The sequence below is a fragment of the Eretmochelys imbricata genome, chromosome 9 (assembly GCF_965152235.1).
Source record: "Eretmochelys imbricata isolate rEreImb1 chromosome 9, rEreImb1.hap1, whole genome shotgun sequence".
NCBI lineage: Eukaryota > Metazoa > Chordata > Testudines > Cheloniidae > Eretmochelys > Eretmochelys imbricata.
The window spans coordinates 41962141-41983801 of NC_135580.1; the positions used below are offsets into that span (position 1 = coordinate 41962141).

The 21661-nt window shown below is 40.1% G+C and overlaps 1 protein-coding gene across 5 annotated transcripts in view; it reads left to right on the forward strand.

The window, feature by feature from the left end:
• Positions 1 to 21661, forward strand: part of PIK3CB (phosphatidylinositol-4,5-bisphosphate 3-kinase catalytic subunit beta) — a 154341-nt gene that overhangs the window by 72597 nt on the left and 60083 nt on the right. For 4 of the 5 annotated variants that reach the window (XR_013347118.1, XM_077826519.1, XM_077826521.1 and 1 more), the window contains 6 exons: positions 1511 to 1690; positions 4080 to 4250; positions 5178 to 5267; positions 13175 to 13426; positions 14300 to 14396; positions 19231 to 19361. Coding sequence is in view for 4 of the 5 variants with exons in the window: in XM_077826519.1 (XP_077682645.1) it covers positions 1511 to 1690; positions 4080 to 4250; positions 5178 to 5267; positions 13175 to 13426; positions 14300 to 14396; positions 19231 to 19361 (921 nt within the window). In the remaining variant the exon portion in view is untranslated. Of the gene's footprint in view, positions 1 to 1510; positions 1691 to 4079; positions 4251 to 5177; positions 5268 to 10613; positions 10698 to 13174; positions 13427 to 14299; positions 14397 to 19230; positions 19362 to 21661 lie in introns of those variants that run through there. The other variant, XM_077826523.1, reaches the window with a different exon arrangement.

The window sequence follows — 21661 nt, forward strand, 5'->3', positions numbered from 1 at the left end:
GTGTATAACATATGCTGAGAAGGAAGAGAGGGAAGGTTTCTATGGAAGAAATATATTTCTCCTTTTTGAGACTTTTTTATTTCACCGTAACTTGTATCTGTGGTGGTCTCAAAGAAATTAATTTAGGTACAGTAACTATATAACTTTAGAGCAGCATGGGGAATATGCAGATAATCTCTGAAATCAATATAAAATGTTTCACTGAAAATTCAGGTTCTTCCGTAATTCTGTACATAATCGCATCAAGTATCTGGTAACCCCCCCACCCCAAAAATCAAATATCTTTTTTTGAAATATAATTCTGGTAGCATAACCTAATTTTTTAATTGCCTGCCTTTTTTTTTTTTATGCAAGATTTTACTTACAGGACAATTTGATAAATTTCTCTGTTAGATTGCATCTGTTTTGCCCACTTGTTGCATCTTGTATTTAGGCCATAATCCTGAAACTGACTTCATGGGTAGACTCCTGGGCTCATGCAGAGGCATTTGCAAGTTTGAGTCCTTGGGTCCCAATTCTGCAAAGATTTATGTACATGCTTAACTTTGTTCACTGTGACCAGTTCCATTCAGAACGTGCAGGATTGGGTTTTAGATTATAATCTTTTTTGGGCAGGGTCTGTCACTTGCTATTTGTCTTGACCTGGTTGAACCCACTAGGCACTGCTGCATGACAAATAATAATAACCAGTAGTTATTTACAGGCAAGTAACTTTATGATTTAAAGCATTCAAATTCACCAAGCTTAAAACAGATAGATATGATTACAAATATAGACTTTATTTTATATTTTCCTTATTTGAGCTTGGCTGCAAGTCAAGGGCTCCCAGAAACACTGTGTTCTCATATTATTGATCCCTTTGTGGTAAAATTTAAAAATAAAAATCATAAATAGAAAACACTAAAGTGTTGATTGTGTATTCAGTTTTGGTAGACTAATATTTCTACTTAAGATTTCGTGCTCTTAAAAAGTGTCTTGATCACAGCCAGGATTAGGAGATAACCATCTCATAGCTTCTAGGAGGGTTACTGTTTCACTTGCAATAGTTTTATACAGATTAACTGTAGTTGCCTTTAATTATAATATTAAAAATAGATTTTCATAATTTTTTTCATTTTTCTTGAGAGTGCAAATATGAAATCTAGATACAGGCCAAAATGAGGTTATCTGTATATCTGAAGTAACCTTTCCTTGAGGGAATATATTCACACAAATAAAAGAACTTAAAATAGTAATAATAAAACTTATACACAAGCTTTGTATCAGGTTATGAATCCAACTATGAAAGATACTTTCGCAACATTTATCAATACAATTAATATGCACTCCACTTGAAATATATTGAGCAAAATTTTCAAAAGCACCAAAGTGATTTAGGCTCCTAATTCACTTAGGTGCTTCTGAAAACTCTCACTTGTATGTACAGCATGGTATATATTTATATATTTTTCCTTTTAATGCATTTCTATGAAAAGTTGTGTTAAATAGTCTCTCTTTTTTATGTTGTTAGGATGTATTTAGTTTTCAAGTATCTCCTAACATAAATCCTGTTAAGCTGAATGAATTGGCAATCCGAAAACGTTTGACTATCCATGGAAAGGAAGACGAAGTTGATCCTTATGACTATGTGTTGCAAATTAGTGGAAGACTGGAATATATTTTTGGTGACCGCCCATTAATTCAGTTCCAGGTATTGAAATTTTTTTGAATTCTAAATTTAAGACAAAAGTGGGTTTTGCCTGGAAACAAGGAAAATTAATTCACAATTATGCTGGAGTAACTTCTGGTTGAGGAATTTAACTTTTTCGGAACAGCTGGATTATTTATTTTAGAAGTGTTGTTGACCACAGAAATAAATTGTTTCAAAGAAAATTTCACAAGGATTAGCAGGTTGAGAAGTAGAATGTATTTCCCACATAAAGCTATTTTATCATGCTTATTAGAACCAATTTAGTATTATTTCATGATTCAGAAAATAAGGACAACATTAGAATATTAAAACTAAGGCTGACTGCTTTTTTTTTTCTTTTCCCTCCATAATCACACTAGTTCAGATTGAAGTGTTGTCATGAGCTTAGACATTTTTTTGTCAGTTTGTCTCAACTTTAAATTGTAGACATAATGAGCCAAATTTTCAGCTGGTGTTAATCAGTAAAGCTCCACTGACTTCAATGGAACTATGCATGTTTACATCAGTTGAGAATCTGGCCCATTATTTTTAATATATATAATTATAAAATCTGTTTTATTTGGATGGTTATTTTGTTCGTCAGGTGACAATACCTCTCAAATTTATAATAATAATTCATTCCAAAGGCTTTTTCTTCCTGTAAAACAATAGTGTATCTGCACTGCTGCTGGCTCATTACTTACAGTTCAGGTGCATTCTCTGTGACTGTCATGGTAATGTGATAAGTTTCACATTGGTGCTTAAACTAATACCCTTTTTCTATGAAGTTTCCTTCCAAATGGAATAAATTTGAGGAGATAATTGCTCCAAATTTGGTTTTGACATAGCTTGTGACACCACATAGTATTTAGAAATCACAGAGGTGTCAGGTTTATCGGGAGAGAAAGTATAACATTTTATTAATTGCATGGGCACGCTACTCCATCTGTGTCTTCTCTGACTTCTGGAACATCTTGTTCAGACGAGGCATGTTCATGCATTAGTATATGAGTTAGTTCCTCCTGTAATAATAAAATACTGCATTTGTGCGTAAAAATCAAGATAGAAATATATGGTGGTTAAGCATATAGAGGCTTAGCTTAGGGGACTTGAATTTCCAGTATGAAACAGGCACCCTGAAAATCATCCTGAGGTGGTGTGACATGGTCAATTCTTGGCTATCATGTCATTTATTGGGTGTAGTTCTTTTGGATGACACCTTAAAAAACAAAGTTCTGCCTGCCCTGTGTGGACATTAATGATTCCTTGGCACTCACCTTAATGGTTAAACTCTCTGTCCTTGGCCATATTTTCCACTTCTCATTTCATCCACTATTATCTGGTGTTGTCCACGTTTACCAGTGTGTTGCCTCCTTGTGTTTGAGAGGTAGAAAACTTTTTCTAATATCTAAATCTTCCTTGCTGCAGATTAAGCCGAATGCTTTAATCTACCTTCAGTGGACATGGAGGCCAATAGATCACCATCCTCTTTATAACAGCCCTTAACATACATATCAGGCCTGGACTCAGTCATCTTTTCTGAAGACTAAAAATATGCAGTTTTTGTAACCTTTTCTCATAGATCCTGTTTTCAGAATCTTTTAGTATTTTCGTTGCTCTTTTCTGGGCTCTCCAATTTGTCCACATCTTTCTTAAAGTGTAGTGCCCACAACTGCACACAGGACTCCAGCTGATGCCTCAGCAGTGCCAAATAGTGCAGAACAAAAACCTCCTGTGCCTTACATATGACATTCCTGTTAATACACCCCAGAATTTTTTGAAACTGCATCAACATGATGGCTCATAATCAATTTGTGATCCACTGTAACCCAGATCCTTTTCAGCAGTATTCCAGTTATTCCCCATTTTGTATTTGTGCACTTGATTTTTTCCTTCCTAAGTGAAGTGCTGTGGAATTGTATTGAATTTAATCTTGTTGATTTCAGACCAACTCTCCAGTTTATTAAGGGCCTTTTGAATTCTAATCCTGTCCTCCAAAGTGCTTGCAAAGCCTCCCTGCTTGGTGTCATCCACAAATTATATAAGCATACTCTGTGCTATTATCTAAGTTATTAATAAAATATTGAACAGACCAAGGACAAATCTAAGCTGGACCCCAGTAAATATGTTCTCTATTTGGCCAAAAACCACTGATAACTACTCTTTGAGAATATTTTTTCAACAAGCTGTGCATCCACCTTATAGTAATTTCATCTAGACCACATTTCCCTAGTTTGTTTATGGGAATGTCATGTGGGGCTATGTCAAAAGCTTTCTTAAAATCATCTTAATTTAATTTTCTTAATTATCTGAAGTTCATGAGTCAAATTTAGCATGAGCTAAAATGGTTTTAAACAACAAGAATGGAATTATTATCAGCTTGTAACAACTATTTTCTGTCTGGCTTCAGTATATCCGTAAGTGTGTGATGAACAGGACTCTTCCTCACCTGACACTGGTTGAGTGTTGTAGCATAAAGAAAATGTGTGAACAGGAAATGATTGCCATAGAAGCTGCCATAAACCAAAAATCATCCAACCTTCCTCTTCCTCTGCCACCAAAAAAAACACGAACAGTTACTGTAAGTTGATATGGAGAACATTTACTAACAAAAGTAACGTAAGACACACCACTGATGACTTTTTTTCCTTCATGTATGTTTTTCCTCTCATACCTCTTTCCCAAGAGTCTCCTATTGTTGCTCAAGATGTTACATCAAGGATAAGAGGTCTTGGTGTCTTTACCCTGTCCTTTCCATTTTGATTCTTTTAACCTCTTCCAAATTTAAGCCCCTTTTCCACTAATACTGACAACACTTTTTACTACAAGCCAGAGGAGCAGGTGGTTACCTGTAACTAACCAGTGGAGAAGTTACATGAGGGAACGAATGATTCCCCAGCTTCATCTGCATGCCTACCTTCCATCAGCTGCAGCCTTGTGTCTGCTTCTTAACCCAGATTTGCTGCACAGTGCTGCCACTTCAATAAACTCTGAAATATTTTTACGAATTCTTAATATCATGTCTGACAATTGGATTTTTTAAAAATTTTATCAGTCTGTTAATTAAACTGCTACTCTCAGAATGTGATTGCAGTTTCTATAAGTGTGAATCCTGGGAACAAGGAGAGACTTTGTTCAGTGATACAGTAGTTATTGCAAAGTTTTGTTTTTAAACGGCTTGTATGTATGCGAGATGAATAGGTTTGAAACTTACAGGAGGAAACATTTATTCTGATTTGTCAACCATCACAGCAGGCATATTTTAGTCCCAAGATGTGGTTTACGTGGGTTATTTTCTTTCCTGCTCCCTCAGGGCATCTGAAATGGTCTTGTGGCGATGATAGCTGAATTTTTCTTCATTCAATTCTTAAAAAAACAATTAGTTTTAATATTTAATCATGCATTTTTAGCTTTATCCATGAATATTGGAAAAATATTTAATATATAAAATACTAGATCACTAAATTGCATTTAAAAAAAGACTTCCACCTTTCTGTTTTCCTTGCAGCAGCTGACCCAGAGTGTGTGGGATATTAGCAACCCTTTCAAGATTATGCTGTTAAAGGGTAATAAATTGAACACAGAAGAAACTGCCAAAGTAAGTAATGTAGAGCCTAGCATCAGGAGATGTTCTTCTGACTGATCATTTTAATTTGCAAAGTGTTTACTGAATGTCAGCTAATAAAGGCTCCAGTTCAGCAAGGGCCTTAAGCAATATGCACATGAATAGTCCCAGTTGCACTATGCACCTGCCTACAATAAGACACACGCTTTAGTGCCTTGTCTAGTTTGTCCCTGATTTTCAGCAAATGTTTTTCTAATGTTTGGTGTGATCTTGGCACAAAAGGTATGCATGCAGATCAAGCTCTTTTGATATAGACATGTATGCCTTATACACAAGCACAGATTAAATATGAATGCATTCTGATTCAACACTAGATATATAGTGTTTTATGTAGCTCTGATTAAACTTTATCTTATATAAGGCTAAGGGTATGTCTACACTACGGAAAAAGGTCGAATTTATAGAAGTCGGTTTTTTAGAAATCGTTTTTATATATTCGAGTGTGTGTGTCCCCACAGAAAATGCTCTAAGTGCATTAAGTGCATTAACTCGGCAGAGTGCTTCCACAGTACCGAGGCTAGAGTCGACTTCTGGAGTGTTGCACTGTGGATAGCTATCCCACAGTTCCCGCAGTCTCCGCTGCCCATTGGAATTCTGGGTTGAGATCCCAATGCCTGATGGAGCTAAAACATTGTCACGGGTGGTTCTGGGTACATATCGTCAGGCCCCCGTTCCCTCCCTCCCTCCGTCAGAGCAACGGCAGACAATCGTTCCGCGCCTTTTTTCTGTGCGGACGCTATACCAAGGCAAGCATGGAGGCCGCTCAGCTCACTTTGGCAATTAGGAGCACATTAAACACCACACGCATTATCCAGCAGTATATGCAGCACCGGAACCTGGCAAAGCGATACCGGGCAAGGAGGCGACATCAGCGCGGTCACGTGAGTGATCAGGACATGGACACAGATTTCTCTGAAAGCATGGGCCCTGCCAATGCATGCATCATGGTGCTAATGGGGCAGGTTCATGCTGTGGAACGCCGATTCTGGGCTCGGGAAACAAGCACAGACTGGTGGGACCGCATAGTGTTGCAGGTCTGGGACGGTTCCCAGTGGCTGCGAAACTTTCGCATGCGTAAGGGCACTTCCATGGAACTTTGTGACTTGCTTTCCCCTGCCCTGAAGCGCATGAATACCAAGATGAGAGCAGCCCTCACAGTTGAGAAGCAAGTGGCGATAGCCCTGTGGAAGCTTGCAACGCCAGACAGCTACCGGTCAGTTGGGAATCAATTTGGAGTGGGCAAATCTACTGTGGGGGCTGCTGTGATGCAAGTAGCCCACGCAATCAAAGATCTGCTGATATCAAGGGTAGTGACCCTGGGAAATGTGCAGGTCATAGTGGATGGCTTTGCTGCAATGGGATTCCCTAACTGTGGTGGGGCCATAGATGGAACCCATATCCCTATCTTGGCACCGGAGCACCAAGCCGCCGAGTACATAAACCGCAAGGGGTACTTTTCGATAGTGCTGCAAGCTCTGGTGGATCACAAGGGACGTTTCACCAACATCAACGTGGGATGGCCGGGAAAGGTACACGACGCTCGCATCTTCAGGAACTCTGGTCTGTTTCAAAAGCTGCAGGAAGGGACTTTATTCCCAGACCAGAAAATAACTGTTGGGGATGTTGAAATGCCTATATGTATCCTTGGGGAGCCAGCCTACCCCTTAATGCTATGGCTCATGAAGCCGTACACAGGCAGCCTGGACAGTAGTCAGGAGCTGTTCAACTACAGGCTGAGCAAGTGCAGAATGGTGTAGAATGTGCATTTGGACGTTTAAAGGCGCGCTGGTGCAGTTTACTGACTCGCTTAGACCTCAGCGAAACCAATATTCCCACTGTTATTACTGCTTGCTGTGTGCTCCACAATATCTGTGAGAGTAAGGGGGAGACGTTTATGGCGGGGTGGGAGGTTGAGACAAATCGCCTGGCTGTTGGTTACGCGCAGCCAGACACCAGGGCGGTTAGAAGAGCACAGGAGGGCACGATACGCATCAGAGAAGCTTTGAAAACCAGTTTCATGACTGGCCAGGCTACGCTGTGAAAGTTCTGTTGGTTTCTCCTTGATGAAACCCCCCGCCCCTTGGTTCACTCTACTTCCCTGTAAGCTAACCACCCTCCCCTCCTCCCTTCGATCACCACTTGCACAGGCAGTAAAGTCATTGTTGCTTCACATTCATGCATTCTTTATTCATTCATCACACAAATAGGGGGGTGACTACCAAGGTAGCCCAGGAGGGGTGGTGGAGGAGGGAAGGAAAATGCCACACAGCACTTTGAAAGTTTACAACTTTAAAATTTATTGAATGCCAGCCTTCTTTTTTTTGGGCAACCCTCTGTGGCGGAGTGGCTGGTTGGCCGGTGGTCCCCCCACCACGTGCTTGGGCGTCTGGGTGTGGAGGCTATGGAACTTGGGGAGGAGGGCGGTTGGTTACACAGGGGCTGTAGTGGTAGTCTGTGCTTCAGCTGCCTTTGCTGCAGCTCAACCATGCTCCAGTGTATGGTTGAGCTGCAGCAAAGGCAGCTGGAGCACAGACTGGTTTGGTCCTCCAGCAGCCTCAGCATTGAATCCTGCCTCCTCTCATCACGCTGCCGCCACTTACTCTCTTCAGCCCGCCACTTACTCTCTTCAGCCCGCCACCTCTCCTCCCAGTCATTTTGTGCTTTCCTGCACTCTGACATTATTTGCCTCCACACATTCGTCTGTGCTCTTGTCAGTGTGGGAGGACAGCATGAGCTCGGAGAACATTTCATCTTGAGTGCATTTTTTTTTCTTTCTAATCTTCACTAGCCTCTGGGAAGGAGAAGATCCTGTGATCATGGAAACACATGCAGCTGGTGGAGAAAAAAAAAGGGACAGCGGTATTTAAAAAGACACATTTTATAAAACAGTGGCTACACTCTTTCAGGGTAATCCTTGCTGTTAACATTACATACATAGCACATGTGCTTTCGTTACAAGGTTGCATTTTGCCTCCCCCCACCGCGTGGCTACCCCCTCAACCCTCCCCGTGGCTAACAGCGGGGAACATTTCTGTTTAGCCACAGGCAAACAGCCCAGCAGGAACGGGCTCCTCTGAGTGTCCCCTGAAGAAAAGCACTCTATTTCAACCAGGTGACCATGAATTATATCTCACTCTCCTGAGGATAACACAGAGAGATAAAGAACGGATGTTGTTTGAACGCCAGCAAACATACACTGCAATGCTTTGTTGTACAATGATTCCCAAGTATGTGTTACTGGCCTGGAGTGGTAAAGTGTCCTACCATGAAGGACGCAATAAGGCTGCCCTCCCCAGAAACCTTTTGCAAAGGCTTTGGGAGTACATCCAGGAGAGCCGTGAATGCCAGGGCAAAGTAATCCTTTCACATGCTTGCTTTTAAACCATGTATAGTATTTTAAAAGGTACACTCACCGGAGGTCCCTTCTCTGCCTGCTGGGTCCAGGAAGCAGCCTTGGGTGGGTTCAGGGGGTACTGGCTCCAGGTCCAGGGTGAGAAACAGTTCCTGGCTGTTGGGAAAACCGGTTTCTCTGCTTGCTTGCTGTGAGCTATCTACAACCTCCTCCTCCTCATCTTCTTCTTCTTCGTCACCAAAACCTGCTTCCATGTTGCCTCCATCTCCAATGAAGGAGTCAAACAACACAGCTGGGGTAGTGGTGGCTGAACCCCCTAAAATGGCATGCAGCTCATCATAGAAACGGCATGTTTGGGGCTCTGACCCGGAGCGGCCGTTCGCCTCTCTGGTTTTCTGGTAGGCTTGCCTCAGCTCCTTAAGTTTCACGTGGCACTGCTTCAGGTCCCTGTTATGGCCTCTGTCCTTCATGCCCTGGGAGATTTTGACAAAGGTTTTGGCATTTCGAAAACTGGAACAGAGTTCTGATAGCACGGATTCCTCTCCCCAAACAGCGATCAGATCCCGTACCTCCCGTTCGGTCCATGCTGGAGCTCTTTTGCGATTCTGGGACTCCATCATGGTCACCTGTGCTGATGAGCTCTGCATGGTCACCTCAGCTTGCCACGCTGGCCAAACAGGAAATGAGATTCAAAAGTTCGCGGTTCTTTTCCTGTCTACCTGGCCAGTGCATCTGAGTTGAGAGTGCTGTCCAGAGCGGTCACAATGGAGCACTCTGGGATAGCTCCCGGAGGCCAATACCGTCGAATTGTGTCCACAGTACCCCAAATTCGAGCCGGCAAGGCCAATTTAAGCGCTAATCCACTTGTCAGGGGTGGAGTAAGGAAATCGATTTTAAGAGCCCTTTAAGTCGAAATAAAGGGCTTCATCGTGTGGACGGGTGCAGGTTTACATTGATTTAATGCTGCTAAATTCAACCTAAAGCCCTAGTGTAGACGAGGGCTAAGGGTCTAGATCACATGCTGCTGTGTAATCTATCCTGTTTTTAATTTTCTAAACATGCTGAACATAGCAAAAGTTGCAACAGCACTTCCGGTAAAAATGTAGATGGCTACATCACAGACCACAAATTGTTAACACATGGGAATTTATTGCACAGTCCCACACAATTTACATAAAGACCTTACAAACTCTTTGCCTCTGAAATAGAACAGCATGAATTTTCCTAATTTGTTTGGCTGATAATTTAATAAAGAATAGTCAGACTGAGGCCTGGTCTACATTATAGAGTTAGGTTAATGTAAGCTGCCTTAAGTATCTGAGCACCTTGCATATACAATGAATATCAATAGTAAATTCCCTTGTCAACATCATGCAGTCTCTGGCTCTTCTTCCATTTTTAGATTTAAATATAGATTTATTTTTTTTAGAGCTAAATATAAGAGAGTTTCTGTTAAAAACTAATTCACGACTACTCATTGACCAACTTCTCAATGTTATTTTAGTTTCATTCATGTACTCTGGAGTACTTAGATACACACCACAGTGCCTCATAAAGTATCATAGACTCATAATTGGCTGAAAACTTCAGAAAACCACTTTCTACATTTTAATTATGGAGCTTTAAGCAAAACCAGTTTCTCATCTCTTCATTCTTAAAATGAGTCATTAGTAAATCTCAAAAGATTTGATGATATGGTGCTAATAAAATCCTCAAAGCTTCTATGCTTGTCTGAACCTTTGGGGCTTGGACTGGGAACCTTCAGAGGTAAGGATCTCTTGAAATTTCTGGCATTTCTTCATTTTGGCATGAACACACATACTATGACAGCAGCTTCTAAGTTGCCTTGAAATAGGTCCATGTTCCTGGTTCTTTGCTTTTAATGAATGACTGAAATATACTCTTATCTTGAAATTTGATCTTTTGTTACAATGGAATGCACCCTGAACTTTCTGATAATTCCATAGTGATCCTCTTATCACACGTGGACGAGGAGGAGGAGTTCACTAGTGTTGCTGTTCCAGTAGCTCAGCTGTTGCTGATTCATGCATGTATGCACAGTGTTTTATTACCTTGCTTTTTCATGGCCTACTTTACTACAAAGTTTAGATTAAATGATTCTGCACATGCTACAAATACATTTGACTCATGGCAAGCAGGCTGAACAGGAGACTATATTTTAAAAATAGAAAAGAGCCTGACTTCTGTAATTTTGGATTATTTGTTTTTTTCACAACTTTGATATAACAAATTGTGACAGACTCTTCCACAAATACAGAATTGGGGTACAATTCCTTATTTTCTAGCATTTAAATTGAAGATATAGAAGACACATAGGTGTAGTTTCTTTTGACCAAATGTCAGTATCATCTTCCTCTTCTAGGCTCTAACCTCTGTTTGGTGTCAAACATGTTGGATAAGTAATGCAAAATTTTTCCACAGTTTTAAAATATCAGTTTTGTCTTGGAAGTTCCAGTTCTTTAATTAGATTAGGCCATATTTGCACTGAGATTTTGACACGAGTTTCACAACCCCACTCTGATCTATAGATTCTTATATAACTCCTATCACTGTAGAATCTGAATGCTTTCCAATAGTGCACTATCATCAGTCACGTGGTTTGTTCCCTTTCTCCCTAGAGGGAAAATTGTGTGTGTTGTGCAGGGTTTTGTTTTTGGTAAGGTTTTGTTTGAGGTTTTTTTGGTTTTGTTTTTTTTAATGTACACATTCCTGTGTGTTGAGAGAAAGTGAGATTGAGGGCTTGCATTGGAACAGAAGGTGATGTGGGTTGTAAAGGTCCTTAATTCATGTGGGAGTTCACTCTACAATCTCCAGCCAGCCCCTGAGAAAGCAGTCTCCTGCAGAGATGAGCTGTGCCCTTATAATATAAAGTTCCATAGTGGCTGAGTAGCTGAGTTGTTGACCATGGTTCTCCTCTCAGAGCTTTAGGTACACAAGCCCAAACTACTGAGCACCTTGAAGATCAAGCCAAAAGTCTACTCAGCAATGAGAGAGCCCCACGACCTGAGGCCCGCAAGCCCAAGTCAGCTGGCCCAGGCCAGATACACGTTTTTCTTTGCTGTGTAGACATACACAGAGGAACAGGGACTTAATCATGAGCCTCTACAACAATGATAGCCTGTAGAGCAGACTCATTTTATCTGTGGTATTTCTTTCTGGACCAGAAATAAGGAATTGTCAGAAATCTCACCAGGGAGGCATTAAGATTTCCTTCACAGTTTTACAGACTGAATAATTTGGATAAGCATCTAACTTTTTGAAGTTCATCCAACTCATCACTACCCTTACCATGCATTTAATTCTGTCCAGAACTGAACTGTAAATCCACATACATGTTTTTGCTTTTTTTAATGGGTTTTCAAGGCAACAGTTTCAATGGGAATATATACGATTTTTTAGAATAAAAAGGGGAAAAACACCTCACCATGAGTTTACCTTTTTGTATCCAGGTTTTGTAATTGTTTTGCTTTAGCATGTTGACTTTGTATAGAACAAAAGGCTTACCTTGAATTCAAGTAGAAAATAGAAAACAAGGTTAGTAGTTTGGACCTGATGCCTTTTCCAGGAAATATTTTAAAGGGAAGAATTGAAGTCAATCCTCTTACTCATTAGCTCAAAAAAGAAGCAACTATAAAATACTGTCAGCACTTTTCTTCACATAGCTAAATACATATAATTTTATCACTATAAGTTCAGTTTAATACTTATTCTGCCAACACAAGTTATGCGAGAACACCAGCAATAATAGACACCAAAAGTGAAGTAATTTTTTTCAAGATTTGATTTAGTTTCCTGTACACTGTATGTTTTTACATTAATAAATACTCTGTTTTTAATAGACCTGGGCAGGATATGGAAATCACTTTCTGCAAAAAAAAAAAAAAAAAAAAAGGGGGGGGGAGGTTTGGAATAAAAATTTAATTCTAAATCAGGACAAAATATCAAAATGCAAAATTTCTCATGGGTATGGTTTTTGGCTTCCTGGCTGCCTGCCCGGAAGGCCTATTTCACTTGTGAAATTGACAAGAGCCTGCCAACCAGACAGAGGGCCCCAGTGCTCAGCCTCCCTTCCCCTCCCCTACCTCCAGGGTCGGAGAAGCTAAGCAGCGAACTCTCTGCCTCTGTGGTGTCAGAGCTGGGAGGGTGGCGGGGAAGCTGAGTGCCCAGGCTCTCAGGCTTTCCAACCCTGGAGCTGAGTGGAAGCTGTGATGCAAAGAGCCCGATGGTGCTTGGCCTCCGCAGCCCTCTGGGAAAGCTTTTTTCAGTTTCACTGTCAGAAAATGAAATGACAAGAGCCTTCTAGGAGAACAACATGGGAGCTGTCAATTTGATTTTCCTGACAAAAAGGAATTTTTCCCATGGAAAATTTTGGTTTTGTGAAAAGGACTTTCTTCATCAGAAAATCATTTCAAAGAAAAACTTTCAACCAGCTCTTATGTTTTTAAGTAAATATTCTTGGCTTCGTGGAATGTTTTTAGATACTTTTTCTGTCACACCTCTATTACAGATTCATGTCAGGGCTGGTCTTTTCCACGGAACTGAGCTCCTTTGTAAGCCGATTGTAAGTGCAGAAATATCTGGGAGAAGTGAACATGTTTGGAATGAAACACTGGAATTTGAAATCAATGTCTGTGACTTGCCAAGAATGGCTAGGCTGTGCTTTGCAGTTTATGCTGTGATGGATAAAATGAAAACTAAAAAGTCAACCAAGACAATTAATCCCTCCAAATACCAGACCATCAGGAAATCTGGAAAAGTGGTAATGTTTTCATTTGTTTTCCTGTAATGTACCTCTTAATTGTACTGAGCAGTGTCTTGATAGGCATTTTATTTTCTCACCTTGGAAATATGAAACACAAATGAAAAAAGTGGGTGACCTTAATTGAAGTAGTGCTCAGTTAAAAAAGCAACTTATTTATGAACTGTCTGGTCTCGGGGAGCTTATTTAAAACAAAAAAGGATAATTTTTCTTCCTTTTGTTAATTACTAGGGTTTGTTTTTTCTGTATCCTTTTTTATTCTAGCAAAAAAAAAGTTTTTAAATAAAGGGGTATTGTGAAAATCACGTTTTAAAATCCTCGTGTATTTATTAACAACATCTTATATTAAAAGTAAAATTTTTTTTGAAAGCTAATTTATTTCACATCATTTTTGTTTACTTTTTTGCATTTTACTATTCAATTTTTAGTATCCATGTACTCAGATCAAGGCTGTTTACATTCCCCAACACAGGAGAATATTCTGTTCTTATTGGGTTTTGTAAAAGCTTTTGGCCCTCCCCACACAGAGAAAAAGGCCATAAACTTAAAGTAGTTGGCAATGTCTCTTCTTTAAAAAATATTAGTATTTGTGAAATTGTATTCACGTCTTTTGAGCTCTGAACAGGATATGGTTTTTTTCCCTAGACCGATTCAGAAAATCACATATTTAACTTTCAGTATCGAACTAAAGACAATGGGACTTAGGTACATGCTGAAAGTTGTGCATGTGCTGAATTGCTTTCCTGAATTAGGGTCGTAGTCTAGAACAATTTTTTTTACTCTTTATTTTTCTGGCTTTGTGTCATTTACCACTTTAAAGTTTCAAATTTATTGTTAGGTTCTGTTTAAACAATAAAGTCTTTCCTTCAACAGCACTATCCTGTAGCCTGGGTAAATACCATGGTATTTGATTTTAAAGGACAGTTGAAGAGTGGAGACCTCTTACTGCACAGTTGGACATCATTTCCTGGTAAGGTTTGATTTGTAATCCTTGGATTTGCTGTATACCTTAGAGTACTCATGAGACTAAAGAACAACATTAATTTAGGATAATGGAATATTAATTGTTTTTGCCTGTTCCAAACAGGGAAAGAGAGAGCAAACATTATTATTGTATAAAATATGTCTGTGTCCCCTCAGTAGTTAGCTCTGTTTTCCTTCTGATATTCTGTGGAGTCTCCTTAGTCTGGTGTTTGTTAAACTTCTGTACGGTTTTCTTCAATCCTTCTCTCAAAAAATACTAAATTTCTTGGGGATGGTTCTTGTTTAGTTTGGAAATCCGTTATATCCTTGAAATGTTATCCATTACTGAATAAGGACCCTTTAAAAATGGCAGTGACTATTATTTCTAGCAATTTATAATGTGTGCCATCTTTAAGATGCCATTATATTTTCATTGTTTGTGTTGGTTTAGATTCCCATGCCATAAAAAAAAGATGATTGTTTTGGTTAGAATGAAGAGTGGCACCTAGATTTCATATTGTTTTATTAAGCAACCTGTATATTTCAGTGGAGGAAACTTTACTATAATAAATTTCAATCCATGTGGTTTTTATGGACTCAAAGTTAATTGCATTGTCATGTCATATATATTGCAGAGAATCTGTCTGGCAAATTGGAGAGCTTAATTTACATTAATTTTTATTTATACATTTTTTTCTTTAATTAAATAAGAGCAGATTTTAAATATTTATTTTAAAAATCATTCTAAAGATATCCATTCTGGATCAGATCCACAGCTGGTGTAAATTGGCTTGGCTTGATTGAGGATCAGTGGCGCTATGCCAGTTTATAGCTGCTGAGGATTTGGCCGTCTATTTTGTTTAATTCAGTAACTTTTTCTGTGGAAAATGGGAATTATAATGTGATGGTTTATGCTGAACATGTGAAGTGCATAGAATAGCCTCTGTCAATAAATCCCAACTACTTGCAACTGCCTCTGAAGTTTTGGGGAGCCTTTTTATTCCAGGGATCTGAGTTTATGAGAAGCTAATTAAACCTCACAACCCACCTGCGAGGTAACAAGAAGTCTGGTGGCACCTTAAAGACTAACAGTTTATTTGGGCATAAGCTTTCGTGGGGTAGAACCCACTTCATCGGATGCATGGAGTGAAAATTACAGATGCAGGCATTGTTATACTGACACATGAAGAGAAGGGAGTTACCTCACAAGTGGAGAACCAGTGTTGACAGGGCCAATTCGATCAGGGTGGATGTAGTCCACTCCCAATAATAGATGAGGAGTTGTCAATTCCAGGAGAAGCAAAGCTGCTTTTGTAATGAGCCAACCACTCCCAGTCCCTATTCAGGCCCAAATTAATGGTGTTAAATTTGCAAATAAATTTTAGCTCTGCTGTTTCTCTTTAAAGTCTGTTTCTGAAGTTTTTCTATTCAAGTATAGCTACATTTAAATCTGGTATAGAATGTCCAGGAAGATTGAAGTCTTATCCTACTGGCTTTTGAGTGTTATCATTCCTGATGTCCGATTTGTGTCCATTTATTCCTTTACGTAGGGACTGTCCGGTTTGGACAATGTACATGGCAGAGGGGCATTGCTGGCACATAATGGCATATATCACATTAGTAGACGTGCAGGTGAATGAACCTCTGATGGTGTGGCTGATGTGGTTGGGTCCTCTGATGGTGTCGCTAGAGTAGATATGGGGACAGGAGTAGGCAACGAGGTTTGCTACAGGGATTGCTTCCTGGATTAGTGTTTCTGTGGTGTGGTATGTAGTTGCTGGTGAGTATTTGCTTCAGGTTGTGGGGCTGTCTGTAAGCGAGGACTGGCCTACCTCCAAGGTCTGGGAGAGTGAGGGATTGTTTCCCAGGATAGGTTGTAGATTGTTGATAGTATGCTGGACAGGTTTTAGCTGGGGGCTGTACGTGATGGCCAGTGGTGTTCTGTTGTTTTTCTTGTTGGGCCTGTCCTGTAGTAAGTGATTTCGGGGTACCCGTCTCGCTCTGTCAATCTGTTTCCTCACTTCCCCAGGTGGGTTTTGTAGTTTTAAGAATGCTTGATAAAGATCTTGTAGGTGTTTGTCTCTGTCTGAGGGATTGGAGCAAATTCGGTTGTATCTTAGAGCTTGGCTGTAGACAATGGATCATGTGATGTGTCTTGTATGGAAACTGGAGGCATGTAGGTAAGTATAGCGGTCAGTAGGTTTCCGGTATAGAGTGGTGGTTATGTGACCATCACTTATTTGCACTGTAGTGTCCAGGAAGTGGATCTCTTGTGTGGACTGGTCCAGGCTGAGGTTGATGGTGGGGTGGAAGTTGTTGAAATCCAGGTGGAATTCTTCAAGGGCCGCCTCCTCGTGGGTCCATATGATGAAGATGTCATCAGTGTAGTGCAAGTAGAGGAGGGGCGCTAGGGGATGAGAGCTGAGGAAACGTTGTTCTAAGTCAACCATAAAAATGTTGGCCATGCGGGTACCCATAGCGGTGCCACTGACTTGAAGGTATAAATTGTCCCCAAATCTGAAATGGTTGTGGGTGAGAACAAAGTCACAAAGCTCAGCCACCAGGTGTGCCATGGCCTCATCAGGGATACTGTTCTTGACAGCTTGTAGTCCATCCTCATGTGGAATATTGGTGTAAAGAGATTCTACATCCATCGTGGCCAGGATGGTGTTTTCAGGAAGATCACCAATGCATTGTAGTTTCCTCAGGAAGTCGGTGGTGTCTTGAAGATAGCTAGGAGTGCTGGCAGTGTAGGATTTGAGGAGAGAGTCCAAATAGTCAGATAATCCTGCCTAAGAGTGCCAATGCCTGAGATGATGGGGCGTCCAGGGTTTCCAGGTTTATGAATCTTGGGTAGCAGATAGAATACCCCTGATCGGGGCTCTGGGGGTGTGTCCGTGTGGATTTGTTCCCCTGCTGTAGCAGGGAGTTTCTTGAGCAGCTGGTGTAGTTTCTTTTGGAACTCCTCAGTGGGATCAGAGGATAGTGGCCTGTAGAATGTGGTGTTGGAGAGTTGCCTGGCAGCCTCCTGTTCATAATCTGATCTGTTCATTATGACTACAGCACCTCCTTTGTCAGCCCCTTTGATTATAATGTCAGAGTTGTTTATGAGGCTGTGGATGGCGTTGCGTTCTGTACGGCTGAGGTTATGGGGCAAGTGATGCTGTTCGTTCACAATTTCAGCCTGTGCACGTCTGCGGAAGCACTCTACATAGAAGTCCAGACTGTCATTTCGACCATCAGGAAGAGTCCACGCAGAATTCTTCTTTTTGTATTGTTGGTAGGAGGGTTCCTGTGGGTCAGTACACTGTTGAGTGTTGTCTTGAAAATATTCCTTGATTTGGAGACGATGAAAGTAGGCTTCCAGATCACCACAGACCTGTATCATGTTCATGGGGGTGGTGGGGCAGAAGGAGAGTCCCCGAGATAGGACAGACTCTTCCGCCAGGCTAAGTGTGTGGTTGGATAGACTAATAATATTGATAGGTGAGTTGAGGGTACCACTGTTGTAGCCCCCTGTGGCATGTAGGAGTTTAGATAGTTTACCGTCTTTTTCACTTTGTAGAGCAGTGAAGTGTGCGTTGTAAATGGCTTGTCTCGTTTTTGTAAAGTCCACCCATGTGGAAGTTTGTGTGGAAGATTGGTTTTGTATGAGAGTCTCCAGTTTTGAGAGCTCATTCTTGATGTTTTCCTGTCTGCTGTACAGGATGCTGATCAGGTGGTTCGTCAGGTTCTTTGAGTGTGTGTGGCACAGTCTCCAACCGTAGTCAGTGTAGTATGTCGATTGCAATGGATTTTTTACCTTCAGTCCATTTGGTATGATGTCCATCTGTTTGCACTTGGAAAGGAAGATGATGTCTGTCTGTATCTTTGTGAGTTTTTTGTTGTTTGATGGATTTCCATTTCATATGGCTAAATTTAGTGCCTTGCATGGCGTTAAGTATCAGGGGGTAGCTGTGTTAGTCTGTGTCAGTATAATAATGCCTGCATCTGTAATTTTCACTCCAACCTTCCAATGAAGTGGGTTCTAGCCCAGGAAAGCTTATGCCCAAATAAATCTGTTAGTCTATGAGGTGCCACCAGACTCCTTGTTGTTTTTGTGGATACAGACTAACACGGCTACCCCCTGATACTTGACACCTGTGAGGTAGGAAACTATTATGCCTATTTTGTCAATGGGGAAAATGAGGTACAGAGAAGTGAATTGCTCAAAGGCTTGCATTAAATAAGTGACAGAACCAGAAATAGAACTGTCAAAGTCCTGAGGATATCCTTGTGCTTTCCTGTCTTGTGCTGCTCTGTCCCATAAAGCCCCACATCGTAGTCACCTTCCATCTGCACAAGGAAAACTGGACAAAATGCCCTTTCGAGCTTATTAATCTTGCTCTTTCATTAGAGAAGCAATTCAGCAACACTCTTGTCTTCAGTGGCTTAGAATTCCTGTTAGATGCTGGGTCAGTCCCGCTTGGACAAAGTTATGGGAACCTAATCTATCCATGAGGCTGAAACCGCAGCTAGGGATTGGCATGTGATAGGGACATTTTTTTTACTGCCAACCTTCCATTTTCTCTGCTATGAAACAGTAACAAGGGGAAGTGTCATAAGAGCCAAGCTGGTTCTGTAACTGGTCTTCCTTTCGATGGATGATCCTCTTGAGCCTCACACATGTTGACGTTAGGAACAGATTGTGCCAGAGATCCATTGCAAAGTGGGAGAGAATATGGCCCTCTGTGAACAGCAATGTATATTTTTACAATAAACACAGGAAGCAGTTTCTCATAGCATTGCTGCCTTTTCCAAAGACACTTTGTACTATAACATAAATTGTTCTGATATTTTAGATGAACTTGAAGAAATGTTGAATCCAATGGGAACCGTACGAACTAATCCTTACACTGAAAATGCAACGGCTTTGCACATTAAATTTCAAGAATATTCAAAACTGCCTATTTATTACCCTCCCTTTGATAAGGTAAGATATACTAAATAAAGAGAAGCCATGAATGCTAGTATATAAATGGCTGTCTGGTATTTACTTTTTTCCCCTTTAACACTGGCATTTGATTATATCCACCCTTCCTGCCTTTTAGCTTACATATTGTAGTTACTAAAACTTGGAACATAATTAAACCTCAGTAGAGTATTCTGGCTTCAGTATCTTTAGAGAACATGTTGAACAGATTTTTTTAAACATTCTGCACTTCTAGTGTATGTTATTTTGAGTGTCAGAAAAAACACTGTCTATTTTTAATATTACAACTGCCTTTGACAATAATATACCACAGTTGCATTTCTGGAAACCTCCATATAAACACAGTCAGTGATCTCAAACTGTACTTAACCAGGACTGAAAAGGATCTGACTTTTCACTTTTAAGATTATATTTTATCCACTTTCTGTTCCCTTCAACAGTTAAAATCCTTTTCTGGAGAAATATACTTTTTATGTCTTTTTATGTTTTACACTGTTTCTACACTGAAACACTTCTTTAGTTGTACTGTACAGTGTCACAGATACAAATAAGAATATCTGCCTAGGGACAGGAAGGGTGTATTCAAAATATAGCTGATGAATCCACAGTATAAATACTAGAACAGCTAGTTTATTCACAAACTAGCAAATAAAGCTGAACCCAGGTGAGAATAATAATGTAAGTGTTAAAAGCAGCCAGTTCTCGATGTGCTGAAAGTAAGGTTTTAAGCCCTATATATCTGTTACTCTGGATTTCTTTGGCAGAGGGTTAGTATCAACTCTGCTAAACTTTCATTTTCTGATCAGTAATCTGCACCGTTGGTGGCTAAAGAAAATTCACATTTTTAAAAAGTTTTACTGTCTTGAACCATGTCATTCTGAGAGTCAGGTCACTAAAATAAGGCAAAAAAAATCTGTGAAGTCTAGTAGTGGCTTCTTCTGTGTAATACGCACAGATTTCCACTAATAGGACATATGGCATCAGGAGTGCTCCCAAAGCTAAAGCAGATTTTATGGATAGCAGTTTCGCAGCACTAAGCAATTGATACCATTTTCCTGACAGTAGTGCGAAATCTTATTACCAATTCCTGAAAAAGTTATTTCTCTTATTTAAAAATATTTTGGCAATTTTATCACCTTTTAATTATAATTCTTGTTCTTTTTCTGATAATTATCTTGCGTACATTTATTTCTACCAATATTTAAAATCATATGTATTCGTGTTCCTGAGATAATTTAGAATATATACTACCTTTACTAGTTAATATTTTTGTTTTGGTGTTCAGTTTTTCTTTTGTGCTTTTAATTACTTACAATTGAAAATTCAAATATGCAAGCATGTTCAAATATTGCCATAAATGTGGTCAGAGGATTTTATTGAGTGCAGTTCATTATGTAGTCACAGTGGTTTAGTGTGATAATCTGACCTATCATATTCCCCTGTGTTTTATAACTCCTGTTTGGGAACTTTATCCTCTTCAACTGTACCTGAGCAATTCTGTACATCAAACTCGGGGAAATTCTAGTGTTTTATGTGAAGTGATTTCACAGCTAGTAGAAGAAATGATTGCTGGAAGCACTCAGTATTGGAGAACTCAGATAGCTCAAAACATTCTGCTGCTTTTAATTCTCTCGAGTTGAACAATGTTTTATAACATCAATGGGAAACTGAAAGCTTCAAAATATTTTGCCTCAAGCTATTTAGTTCCAATATTGTGAATGAACTGAGATCAGAGCTACTGAGGATGAATTGCTGAGATCAGGATGGTATAGTAATTAATCTTTGTGCAGGAATAAAGCTCCCGTCTTTGGATAAAGGCCCTTTTGGATCAAACTGATAGGGACGATGGGCCACATCCTCAGATGGCTTAAAGGATATTTGTAGCTACCAGTTTTAGACCAGCTGAGGATTTGGACCCTCAGTATTTGTTTAAATTTGCAAGTAAAATTTAGCATATATATAATTTGTTTCAGTTTTCAGTGTTTGGTGAGGGCATTAGACAGAATACCCTTAATTAGATGTGTGATCTTGGTTTGAGAGTCAGAGCCTGAAGATGAAACAAAATGTATTTTATGTATTTATTTATGTATTTATTTATTTATTGTGACAAAGTTCCTCCTCTACCTTGGTGGGTTTTGTGCTTATTGGCGGATTTGCTCACCTCGGAGATTCATGGCAGCCCTCAGTTTGGCTGTTTTCGTGAACCCACAGTCCAGGTCAACTCCTGTGTCTGACCAGGAGTTGAGAGGTTTGGGGGAAACCTGGGCCCATCCTCTACTCCTGGTTCCAGCCCAGGGCCC